This window comes from Staurois parvus, unplaced genomic scaffold, assembly GCF_062004578.1.
Source record: "Staurois parvus isolate SC_StPar_1 unplaced genomic scaffold, SC_StPar_1.0 ptg000303l, whole genome shotgun sequence".
NCBI classification, from domain to species: Eukaryota; Metazoa; Chordata; class Amphibia; order Anura; family Ranidae; genus Staurois; species Staurois parvus.
In genome coordinates, this window is record NW_028318099.1 from 9,677,715 (window position 1) to 9,691,269 (window position 13,555).

The 13,555-nt window shown below is 42.1% G+C and overlaps 1 protein-coding gene across 1 annotated transcript in view; it reads left to right on the plus strand.

Annotated features, from left to right (window-relative positions):
* Nucleotides 1-13,555, plus strand: part of LOC149457767 (cilia- and flagella-associated protein 46-like) — a 201,884-nt gene that overhangs the window by 54,865 nt on the left and 133,464 nt on the right. Inside the window, exons 12-16 of the mRNA XM_089683217.1 lie at nucleotides 704-932; nucleotides 3,776-3,896; nucleotides 7,271-7,397; nucleotides 10,231-10,358; nucleotides 12,879-13,021. Of these exons, the coding sequence (XP_089539343.1) occupies nucleotides 704-932; nucleotides 3,776-3,896; nucleotides 7,271-7,397; nucleotides 10,231-10,358; nucleotides 12,879-13,021 (748 nt within the window). The remainder of the gene's footprint in view (nucleotides 1-703; nucleotides 933-3,775; nucleotides 3,897-7,270; nucleotides 7,398-10,230; nucleotides 10,359-12,878; nucleotides 13,022-13,555) is intronic.

Sequence of the window (13,555 nt, forward strand, 5' to 3'; positions counted from 1 at the left end):
TTGGAGAGTGCAAAATCCGGTGCAGCTGTGTATGGGAGCCAATCAGCTTCTAACTTCAGCTTGTTCAATTAAGCTTTGACAAAAAACCTGAAAGCTGATTGGTTTCTATGCAGAATGCACCAGACTTTGCAATCTCCAGTTTTAGTAAATCAGCCCCAATATGTTATTAGATTGTTAGGGTTAATATACTGCAGTAGATAGAGCTGAGTCAATTCAGCCCATTGTCTACAAAGTGATACCTAGACCAGCCAACTACAATATATAAAGATGCTGGGATAACCAGAGGAAGCTAACATTTTTGTTTCATATTACTTATGTTATGCATGCGTACTAAGCATTTTAAAATTTTTGTGATATATGGGAGGAGTATGATGAGTTCGTTGAAAATCACAGAGCAGGCACGATGGTTCAGATGTTTGGACCTCCTTAATTGAATAAATGCTTGGTTCAAGTTGCCCAACCACAAATCGACTACACAAACAAAAGAGTCATCAGTGATTAGCAAAAGGTGAATCTTTCATAATCTCATACCTTGATACCTTGTGTGAAGATGTTCGGGGGGTTTATGCAGCTGTAGGTAAAATAAAAACAAACTATAACCATCAGCATGAAACGAATGGTATGGCTTCTATTTGTACTGTGTTTTTATTCCCTTGCAATAATTTTGTTGTTCATAATACAGACCGTTCTCTTTTGCCTTTAGCTTGTTGACTGTGATGCGCTGCCAAATTCACATGGAAATAGCACAGATAGAGGATGAGGACGATAGAACTGAAATTGCCATAAAACACATACAGAAAGCTTTAGACCTCGATGGTATTGGACAATACCAAAACTTCCTGAAAATGTATCTGCATCGTCTTCAACTCCGAGCTACGCTGTACACTAAACCACAGCGTGTAGAGGATCAGGCAGCCATGATTCTTGAGCAGGTAATACTCCTCAGTGTTTACTCACCATTCATGATCCAACAAGTTGTGATCAGACATTGTATTTATTTGATTGTGTTTTATTTAATTTTATTAATATATAGCTAAAATCAAATAAAGACCAACTGAGGCTTTAACCACTAGCCTACCGGGCACTTATACCCCCTTCTTGCCCAGGCCAATTTCCAGCTTTCAGCGCTGTTGCACTTTGGATGACAATTGCGCGGTCATGCAACACTGTACCCATATGAAATTTTTATAATTTTTTTGTGACAGATAGAGATTTATTTTGGTGGTATTTAATCACCTCTGGGTTTTTTATTTTTTCTTAAACAAACCAAAAACCACTGAAAAGTTTAAAAAAAAAGTTTTCTTAGTTTTTGTTATAAAATTTTGTAAATAAGTGATTTCTCTCCTTCACTGATGTGCGCTAATGAGGCTGCAGTGATGGGCACTGATAGGCTACACTGATGGACACTGATAGGTGGCACTGATGGGCACTGATGAGGAGGCACTGGTAGGTGGCACTGATGGGCATTGACAGGCATCACTGATGGGCACTGAAAGGCAAAACTCATATATGGCATTTATAGGTGGCACTGATAGGAGGCACTGATAGGCGGCACTGACTGGCACTGATATGCGGCATTGACTGGCACTGTTAGGTGGCACTGACTGGCACTGATAGGCAGCACTGACGGGCACTGATAGGCGGCACTGATGCACACTGATAGGCGGCACCGACTGGCACTGATAGGCGGCACTGACTGGCACTGATTGGCAGCACTGATAGGTGGCACTGACTGGCACTGATGGGTGACACTGAAAGGCAGCTCAGATGGGCACTGATATGTGGCATTGATGTGCACTGGTAGGCACTGAAATGTGGCATTGATGTGGCATTGATGGGCACTGGCAGGTGGCATGGATGAGCACTGACAGCTGACACTGATGGACACTGACAGGTGGCACTGCTGGGGCTACACAGATCATCAGGGCACACTGATCATCAGTGCCCTGATGATCAGTGCACATGTCTCCTCTGAGAATCCCGATTACCGGCTCTCCTCTCCTCTGTCAGCGTGACAGCTCGTGAGGAGAGAAATGCAGATAACCGGCATTTCCCTATTTACATGCGATCAGCTGTGATTGGACACAGCTGATCACATGACCGAGCCGACATCTTCGGCTCTTTCCATTGATCGGTGATCCCCTGTGTCCGTGGGACACAGCGCACCACCGATCTCCGCGCTTCATATGACTTCATATGACGTCCTCCCAGAACGAGAGAACCGCCTTGCGCCCGTCGTACTATATGGCGGGCGAGAGGCGGTTAAAATGTCAATAGATTAAAGTGGTTGTAAACCCTCACATTTGCCCAGTGAAGTGGCTGGCTTCAGGTGATGCACAAGCATGAAACAATTCTTCCTACCTATCTGTACATGTCTATCTGCAGTCTTCTATTTTTCACATACGTTCAAAGTGCTGAATTTATAAAGCTTGTCTGAGAGTTCAGACAAAAAGGGAACTGGGAGCTGAACTCACACACCGCAGAGCTCAGTGAGAATAGTTCTGAGAGCTGATTGGAGGGAAGAGACACACCACCCAGAACTGAGATTGTCAATCTGCTGGAGGCCCCTCTCCTGTTATAATTTTTCTCTTGTGTCAGGAAAACTTGTCAGAAATGACTCATGCAGCTAGCAGAGGAACTAAGCAGCAGACGGAAATGACACTTAGTGCTCTTAACTGAGACAAGCACACACTATAGAGGGATATGCTTTGTTCATATTTCATGTCTGGAGTTTATGACTACTTTAACTTTTGATTTTATCAGAGGTGATGAATGAAAGGATCACATTGAAAAAAATGATACTCCACTTACTCCAAAGCTACTTATAAATTGATCAGTACTTTTTTATTTTTTACTTCTTTTTATTTTGATCTAAAATAAACTCAAACATATTTTTTCCTCTATTCAGTTGGAATGTCAGATGATTGGAGTGATCAATCAATTGTACTGCAAAGTTAAGATAGAAATCATTTAGCTCCCATAGCTGCCATAACTGACTTATTTTTGTTTTAAACTTGTCTTTATTAGAAAAATGTCCCATATTTTGGACTATTATGACAAAATTCAAAGTACAGCTTACTATCAAAAACATGCTAGAACACAGAGTAAAAAAATACTCCTCCAATTATGAAATACATGCCCTGTACTTAAATCTTTAAAGCGGAACTGCACCTCCTCAGTCAACTCTAAATATTTTTAATCCTTATGCTGCTAGCATTGCTAAATAGGTAGTAAAGTATATCATATTTACTTGTTTTAAACGTTTTATTTTTACATTTCTTCAGTTGCTTCCAGGTCTCCATGCCTAGGCACATGACGTCATATATCCCAAGAGTCTTCAGGAGGGGAGGAGGGACACCCTCCTGCGTGCATGCCTGAGTTAAGGGCAGGTGGATTCCTGGAAGTAAATGCTACATGAATCATCTGCCCTTACTCAAGAAATGCTAGAGGGGCGTTTTTCAAAGTGATTTCTCATAAAAATAAAGCATGGAGATATGGAGTGTGTTTGATTTGAAGATTACATATGAACTAAACAGCGTTTTTTGGTTTGTGGTGCTCGGATGCAGTGAAATTCTGCTTTAACAATACACTTGTTTTATCCTGCTTGGAGAAAAAATATCCTCAAACAAAAACACACAACCCAAACAAACCACAAGATGAAAAAAAAACCCGAGGAAAATCAAGTCAGAAACATTTTGCTGTAGTTCAGAACTTCAGTAAGTAAAGAGACAAGTTCTGATTCGCAATGCTAGTTCATGTTTTATTCTTGTTTCAGGCAAAACAGAGCAACTCTAAGGAATCTGTAAGGAAGAAGCGCCCATTACTTGTGAATGTTGGCCTTTGTCTGGCCCCTGATGTTTTTCAGATGGTTCTGGATAGTGAAAACGAAGCCAAAGGTAATCTGCCAGATGCCGTTGTATTCATGTGTAGTGCATATTTGCAGGTACATTTGCAGGAGATTGATGATTACAAATGGATTGCTGATTTAAAGCGTGTGCATAAGCAAAACTTTTTGCTTTTAGTTCAGAGTTACAGAGTATTAAAACACCTGTATAAATACATCAGTGGCTCATATAGTGAACTCAGTGTAGAGTTGTTCACCTTGAGGCCATCACAGAGGACAAAGGGGCACTCTTTACACCTGGAGGAAAATAAATTTAATCTCCAAATACAGAAAGGTTTCTTCACAGTAAGAGCTGTGAAAATGTGGAAAAGACTCCCTCGAGAGTTGGTTCTGGCAAGCTCAGTGGATTCCTTTAAAAAAGGCCTGGATTCTTTTTAGGTACACAGGATATAACTGGTTACTAACATTTATAGGAAAAGCTGATCCAGGGAATATCCGGTTGCTTCTCGGGGGATCAGTAAGGAATTTTTTCCCTTACAGGAGCAAATTGGATCATGCTTTGCTGGTTTTTTTGCCTTCCTCTGGATCAACTGTTGGTGTAGGATTATAACTTTTTTTCTTTTATGGTTGAACTGGATGGACATTTGTCTTTTTTTCAGCCAGACTAACTATGTAACTATATGTAACTATGTAACTATGTCAGAATTTGATTGGTGGATTTGGTTGCAAGAGTCTGGGTACAAAATTGATTTAGATTCAAAAGAAAAAAAGAAAAAAGGTTATGCTATAGTGTGCAAAAGTCCTAGTGATAGGCTTCCCTGAAGAGCTGAGTTTTAAGGGATCACCTAAAGGCAGCCAAAGTAGGGGATAGCTGAAAAGATTGAGGTAGAGAGTTCCAGAGGATGGGAGAGGCTCTGGCAGAGTCCTGGAGAAGAGCATGGGAGGAGACAAGGGAGCTTGCGAGCAGGAGATCAGGAGAGGTTTGGGTGATACTTGGAGACAAGATTGCTTATGTAGCTCAAGACAGAGTTGTGGATGGTGTTGTATGCTGTTGTTAGTATTTTGACTTTAATTTGCTGGGCAATCGGAAGCCAATGGAGGGTTTGCCAGAGAGGGGTGGCAGACACTGAGTGGTTGGTAGGGTAGATTGGTAAGGCAGATGATCATGGCAGCAGCATTCATGAAAGACTGGAGAGGGGATAGCCTACGGAGAGGTAGGCCTATGAGAAGGGAGTTGCAAAAGTGAAGGCGAGAGATAACAAGAGAGTGGACGAGTAACTTGGTGGTTTCATTGATTAAAAAGGTGCAAATTGTATGCTATTTTATGAAGGTGAAGTCTACAAGTTTTTGACAGCGACTGGATTTGGGGCCAAAAGGATAGGTCAGAGTCTAGGATTATGCCTAGTACCCTGGCTTGAGGGGAGGGACTGATAGTTGTATTATTGATCTTGATGGAAAAGTCATGTAGGAGTGCGCGAGGGGGAGGGAATATTATCAGCTCGGTTTAGAGAGATTTAGTGTAAGGAAGTGGTGCAACATCCATGCTGACATGTCAGTAAGTTAGTAATACGAGAGTAGACTGAAGGAGTTAGGTGAGGAGTAGAGAGATAGATTTGGGTGTCATCGGCATAGAGGTGGTATTTGAAGCCATTGGAGGTTATCAGGTGACCAAGAGAGGAGGTGTAGATAGAGAAAAGAAGGGGCCCAAGAACAGAGTCTTGGGGGATCCCTACAAAAAGAGGAAGTAGAGAGGAGGAGACAGAGTTATAGGTAACACTGAAGGAGCACTGTGACAGGTAGGAGGAAAACCAGGATAGAGGTGAATTTTTGAGACCAAGGCAGTGGAGTTTTTTGGGAAGGAGCTGGTGGTCAGCAGTATCAAAGGCTGCAGAGAGGTCTAGTAGTAAGAGTTTGGAGTAGTGACCATTGGTTTTAGCAGTTAGTAAATCGTTAGTGTGTTTTAGTAGAGTGCTGCGAGTGAAAGCCAGACTGTAACGGATCAGGAAGGTTGTTTTCAGTGTGGTAGGAGCTAAGACGGTTGTAGACTGAGCATTCTAGAAGTTTAGACGTGAATGGGAGCAAGGAGATGGGTCTTAAGTTGTTCAGGTTGGTGGGGTCCAGTGAGGGCTTTTTAAGTATGGGAGTGATTTGTGCATGCTTTAGGGAGGAGGGGAAGGTGCCAGTTGAGAGGGAGAGATTTAAGATGTGAGTGAGAGAGCATAGGATAGAAGAAGAGGATGAACATAGTAGTGGTGAGGGAACAGGATCCAGGGGACAATTGGTTAGGTGGGCATCTGAGAACAGTTTGGTAACCTCTTCAGTAGTAGCTGGGTTAAAAGAGGATAGTGTTGACTGTGCTGTTGGACAAGGTATGTTAAGTGGGGAAGATATCTGAATAGTGGATGTGTCCTCACGTATTGCATCAATCTTGTCTTTGAAGTGATTGGCAATCTCTTGCGCAGTGATTGAGTTAGTGGGTAAAGAAGGTGGGGGACAGAGCAGAGAGTTAAAGGTAGCGGAGAGCTGACGAGGACTGGTATTAATAAGAGAGACAAAGTAGGTTTGTTTTGCAGCATGGGGGGAGGAAAGGTATTTTAGGAGGGCAGATTTATATAGGATGAAGTCCTGCAGGGATCTGGTTTTATGCCACAGTAAAACAGCAAAACTGTTATTGTACATGTCTAATTGTTTTTACTTGTGACTGTAATTTTGGATCCTGACATTATTTATGCAAATATTTTCTACTTTTTTTTAGCTGGAGCTCCCTCCCCTGTTACCATTTTTCTCTTGGGTCAGGAAAACATGTCAGAAGTGATTCATGCAGATAGCAGATGATTGAACCAGCAGATAGAAATTACATGTAGTGCTCTTATTAGAGACAAGTACACATTATGGAGACCTATGCTTTATTAATAATTCATGTCTGAGGTTTACAACCACTTTAAAGGTGCGCTTCAATTGAAATTGAAAATTAAAGTTAAAATGTATACAGGGAGCAAGTCCTAACTGCCTGGTACTTAAATTTTTCTATCCAGGCAACTCTGAAGTGCACCAGCCTGCACCACTCATTTTTTGCCATGTGATCTGAGAACCTCTGCTTGCAATGCAGGAGAGGAGTTCCAAAACACGCCCACTTCATGCTCTTTGCTATCTCTTGAGTGTGAATTGTGATTCAGGAAACAGAGGAAATACACCCCCAGTGATCCTGAAATGTGCTGTCTTGATTCTGATTACAGTGGTTAATGGAAAATTAATATGAAGTTAAATTAAATGAACATGTTGTTTTTAGCAGAGCTGCATTGTTTGTTGAGTAGGAAGATTAGCAACAGCTATCTTCTGGATTGGGCTATTGGCATGCAAAAATACATTCTTACAGCACATTTTTTTTAACTTGTGGCATGATACTTACCACTTGTCTTTTATCAGTCTCCATATTTAAAGGTAATAAAGGGCGTTTAAGTCACGTATGTATGAGAGCACAGCATCATACAAAGTGTGTCTTGAAGACTGAAGGCCATTTAATGCGAACAGACAATAAAAATGATGTTGAGAGGTATGTATGTCTACTAATCATTCTGTAAGTTTTTTGTTATTTGTGTTTTTTTTTTTAATTATAAAGGAGTGTTTGTATAACATGTTGGTTGTGCAGGTATGACAAATATTCACACAATTAGATTGGAAATTGCTGTACTTCCTCTAAGTATTTGTGGTTCCTATATCGTCAACACCATTTAGTGGCCACAATACATTCTTGTTTCCTGATTGAGATATTTGTGGAAAATAACACATTATGACCTCTAGTTGGTATTGAGAATATAGGAATTACACATATTAGAGAATGTACAGTAATTTTTGCCCTGATTAACCGGATGTTTTTCATATCTGGCCAGCAAACTTTTTATACCCCTTAGTACCTTTTGTTGCTTCCTTTTTTGGTTACCACTAGGTCCGGTGCTAGACTGTTTTGTGCCCTAGGCAAGACCAGCTACTTGCACCCTCCCCTCCCCCCAAAAAAAAAAGAATAGTCTGTGTGTTATCCGTGTGTACCTCTGCCACCTACTAGTCACTGAGCTCTCTACACTTAGAGACACCTGCTCCAATGGCTGGGAAGAGATGGGGAAAGGAGTATGGAGTGGACTAGGGGACCACACAGGGGCTGGGGGCAGCAGAAGGAAGCGGAAGCTGGACAGGAGGGCCAGCATTTGCTAGAACTATTCACCTTTATTTTCCTCCTGCAGCGGCTGAATGCTGGCGGGAGGGAGAGGAAGAGAAGGTGACATTCAGCTGCTGCAGGAGGAAAATGCAGGTGAATAGTTCTAGTAAGTGCTGCCCCTCCTGTCCAGGTGTGACAGGGAAGCCGCTCTGGCCCTCTGAAGCTATGCCTCTGGTCTGGTTTGAATAATGTCTCCAGGTTTCAGGTGGACTGAAAACTGGTTGAATGATTCAAAACCTGGATTGTTTGGGTGAATCCCAGACAGGTCTCCCCAGCTCCTGTGGAAGCAGAACTCCAGCAGAAGCTGTCAGGGCACACCGGGAGTTCTGGTTCCACAAAAGCTGGTGGGTGACAGGCCCACTTTTCAGCTCATAGCCAGCCCCCAGCCTCCACTCACCACCTCCAGGGCTCTGGCACTAAAGATTCCCCAGGGCCAGGTCTTCATCAGCACATCTGTCTCCGGCATCTCCACACTGGCCCTGGACAGCAGAGTGATGTCCGTGTGCAGAGCAGAAATATGTCACCTGGGGGTAAGGCACGGTCATCAGTTCCCAGCCAGCTGCTGCCCGGGAAGAGGAGGGGGGAGTGCAGCACTGGCCAGTGCGTGGTACTGGGACAGCCGGGGAAGCTCCACCACAGAGACCCCCACAACTCCTCAGTCCAGGCGGAATAATGTGGCGACCCTAGGTGCGGCAGGGGGAGCATTCACAGGAACGATGCTCTGTATCTGTGTCTCTCCCTGCAGCAGCTGAAAGCTGGAAGATGAGACACAAACACAGGGCATCGTTCCTGTGATTGTTCCCCCCGCTTCGATCCCCCCCTGTCTTTCTCACAATGGGGGGGGGGGGGGGCGACGAGGAAGAAGAGAAGAAAGAGGTGAGGCAAGGGTCAGCTGCACCCAAGACGGCAGTGCGCCCTAGGCGGCTGCCTAGTTTGCCTAGTGGTAGCGCCGGCCCTGGTTACCACAATATAAATCTGTTTTATAAATCAGCTGCAAATCAGCAGGTACTATATTGTGGGTAAAATGTAATTTGTTTCTGCAACCTAGTTAGTAACATAAACCTTTGAATTATTTTTTTGGGTCACCAAACAAAAAGTGCATAATTCTCCTCATAACGGTTTATGAAAAAGGGTTATAATAATATTTTGGGTAAATATGCCACAGTTGCAGAATATTATCTATGACAAGAAGGACTATAGGACAAATAAAACTAGTGCACAAGCTAAGCTATAGGAGGTAATGACAGCATAAGATGGCAGCTTCATGTTTTTTCTCACCAGTAACTCCTGGAGTCCTTCTAAAATGACAATGCATATACCACCTTTGTCAAAGTCAATGTTTAAAGCTGAACTGTAGGAATTATTTCTATTGCATACTTACAGTTGTCACACTTGGCACAATGTACGTATGCCTATCTCATACATGATGTGTCACTGGGGAAGCTCTAAATCACTGTAGTAGTCAGTGCTACTACAGTGATAACCGCAATCTTCTGGTCCTGCCTAGGTTCTGTACAAGCAGTTTTCCTTCTGTACAATAACCACAGGTGGGGGGACCCTCGCTCAGCAATGCCACCATTCATAAAAGTCCTTGTATTTTTTTTTTTTCAACAAATACAAGGTATTCTCTGATTAAACGAAGTGGAGAGGAGGGGTGGTGATGTCACCATCTCCACCTAATCCAATCAAAGGGCGCTCTGTATTCATTAAAAAAAAAAACAAGGCATTCTGTGAATGGAGGCAGTGCCGAGCAAGTGACCCTTCTCTTGTGGTCATTGTGCAGAGGGGAAGCTGCTTGCGCAGAACCTGTGCTGAACCCAGAAGATCCCCGCTATCACTGTAGTTGTAACAACTGCTAAGGTAAGGGGAGGTACCTGCCATGAAATGTAAGTAGCAGTTTGATAGGTAAGCTCAGAAGTACATTTTATGGTTATGAACAAATACACAGTTGACTTCCTGCCACCAGTGCACAATATTCCTTTGCATTCTGGTCTTCTCTTGTAAATAATATCCAAGCATTTTGTGTTTCTATTGTTATTAGAATTATTTGTACTAATCTATATTTTATCAAATCAAGGGCATTAATGTAGAAAATACTTTTTATCACACTATATTGTACTTTGTTACATTATATCATTCTTCCATTGTTTCATGGTTGTTGATGTTGCACTAGGGCCAGACTCTGGGCAGATTTAGCTAAAATTGCTCGGAAACAGGAGGTCTGGGATGTGTGTAGGACAGCGTGCAGATTTTGCCTCTTATATGATGATGGCCGCTGGAATGTGCCCCCACAAGCTGTTTGTAAGTTTACTTTCTTTTTCCATCATTCATAATATGCAACATCATTAACATGTCTAACCTTTTTTAATTCTCTTAAGTGTAAAATGAAAAGTGTGCACTATACATTTGTTCTAAAGATAGATGTGGTGTGTGAATTATGCAGGTCTACTGTTTAAATGGCTGACTGTGAAAAATATTGTACAATTTTATATGCATAGTATGTATACTGTCATTAGTTAGTATGTATACTGTCTTTGGTTTGGGTCAACGTTAATTTACAATAAATACAAATACTGTAGCTGTTGACCTTTAATATAAGGACACTTACCTGTCCAGGGATCCAGCGATATCCTCACCTGAACCGATTTATCAATCGGCTTCGGGTCCAGGAGGCGGCTTCTTAACTAAGGGAAACTGGCAGTGAAGCCTTGAATCTTCACTGCCTGTTTCCCACTATGCATGTCCAAGTGATGTTGCGCTTTGTGAATGGTCCTGCAGTCTTCTGGAACCTATGATGTATCCCAGAAGGATGCGGGGGAAGGAGGGGGGGCGAACGTCCACTCGGACCGCCGAGGTGATCTGACCAGAAGTGGGAGCGGATACCTGTCAAAACCAGGTACCCACTACTCCCTCCTCCAAAAAAGTGAGAGGGGGAGGATGCAAATAAGCGGAACTTCCCATTTTAGGTGAAGCTCCGCTTTAAAATTGTATATTTGCTTTTGGTGTGTGTGCAGCTGTGCATATCAGTCAACTTCTGTCTTTCAATTTTAAAGCTTAACTGAACAAAATGAAGGTAAAATTGGTTGCTATGCACAACTGCTTCAGATTCTGGCTGCTCCAGTTTTGATAAATCCCTCCGTGGGTTTTGCAATAGTTTTCTCCTTTCAAACACTCTGTCTCTGAACCTCGGAAGGAGAGAGAGGGGCAAGGGTCATTACTCTGAGTCATTCAGTTGTGTTTAAATTTCACTTTGAGCTATTAAGCAGTGTTACAAACATCTTGTCTAAATAATTCGCTCCATAAACCCCACCTTGTGCCCCAGTCTCTCTGTGTCTGTGCTGTCAATCAAATTTATTTTACAGGTTTTGAGACGGGTGGTGGTGTAATGGATGAAATTATTTTGTTACTTGTGTTACTAACGAACACTCTATGCCATAACAAAATTTTTCATAGGTTACATCTGAGCAGTAGTATAAGATTTGAAACATAGATAAAGTGATTTTTATCACTCCCCACTAGACTAGTTTACTATGTGGCGACCCATCACAAGTACATCCAGGACACAATTTGGGTCTCAACCTTTGTTTACGAAACAATGCTTTAATTATGTAAAGTATTGTAAGCCCAATTCACAGCTGCCCACTGGCAGAACATAATAGCGCTGCAGGAGGGATTCCCCCATCAACAACCCATGATGGAAGAAAAACAAATTGCATAATCTATGGGCTGCTTAAGCCTATGCATGACAGTGCTTAGCAATAGGAACCCCATTCTCTTGAATACAGGCTGTTCACTTCTCTTCTCTGTCACATGTTTTTGGCTCCAGAGACTTCAATGGATGTGCCTGAAAACATGTGACATGAGCGTTTTCGCATAAGTTTTTGTGCCGAACAGCTGTTCTCTGCAGTCCTCCTCCTCTCTTCCCACCCAGGAGTTTGCATGCACGTACAAAAATACCTGTAAAACACTTAAAAAAACATGGGTATGTGTGCACAAAAACGTCCACAAAATTGATGTATAAGTGCTTACTAGGTGTGAAAGGAGGCTAAAGGCTCATTCACTGGGATGCACTTATTCATGGCAATTGGAACGCAGCAGCCACTACCAGTTTGACATCAAAAGGAGTGCAGGTGGGTGTCCCTGAACTCACACTGTCTGCATTCAGGGACACATACCTGCACGTACCAAAACGGATATCATAGTGGGAGCAGTGCCTGTGTCCGTGCAGCCGCTGCATCCCACTTGAATGAATTGGACTACACATGTATTGAAAGAGCACCCGTGCATCCCGTGTGAGTAAACACGGCCCTTTGCAAAGATGAATGCTTACATATACCCGTGTGAATGAGGCTTAAGCTTACACCCGATGAGAATATCGGACGAATGATCATCTGTTATTTTTTTGCAATCTAAAAGAGGTTAATAAAGTTACGGAAATTCACCTAAGACAGAATACAACTTCGGAAGTGATCTAATGTATTGTATTGTATTGTATTGCAATATATTCTTTCGTTTCCAAGCACGCGTGGTCTTGGTCACTCGATCTTTTTCGGACACATACTAAACTGATTAAACGAAAATCGTTCATTCTGGTATCGTATGAGAAAAATGTTCTTGCTTGTCCCTTCGGACAATATCGCATGAACTGTCATGATAGGGTCTCAAAAGCTATGTACTAAAGATCAGATGATCACTACAAAAGCAGTGATTTTCATCCCGCATTCTCATTGTGTGTATGACGCTTTGACTGGGAAACATATCCATGAAAATGTATTGTTTGAACTTGTTAAACTGTTGGTTTTATTTACAACTTATCATTAGCACAAAAGGAAAAATCTGTGTCCAGCGCAGTGGAAGAAGGCCGAAGTTCAGAACTGGAGTCTTCTAAGTCCAAGCCTGAGCTGTTCAACGATGAGAAGGCTTTATTAAGAATGCTTGCAGAAATCCGATTCATCAATGCAGAGGTTAGTGAGCCAAAGATACTGTTTGCTTTTGATTTTCTTCATAGCGCATTGATCTTGTTGCTTCATAGCCCAAAGCGTTAGAAATTAGGATGTGCAGAAGATGCCTAAAAGCATCAAGAAAAAACATACATGCATATTTGTGCACATTTGAGGGCTTTCCCATTACTTAGGGACAAATTATGTAGATAGGCTAATTCTTTTGCTGCTGAGTAATTTAAAGGAAACCTGTCACAACATACACAAGAAATTGCCATTGCTTACTTTTCATTCTGAAAATGCTAATTTTTTGGCTGTTATGCTAACCTGACTATCTTGCTTCAAAAACACTGTGTAGGTTAGGAGTTCTGACCTATTCTGACATTTCCTGATTTCTGTTTTCAGAGGTATACAAAAGCCCCCATTTTTCTCATATAACAGGTTTACTTTAAAGTGGTACTTTAATCAGAAAATTAAGTCCTGTTAGATCTCTTCAGGCTGGCCCCTTTTGCAGTTATGTAAAATATAAAAAAAAATGCCTATACTGTTTAAAATCCA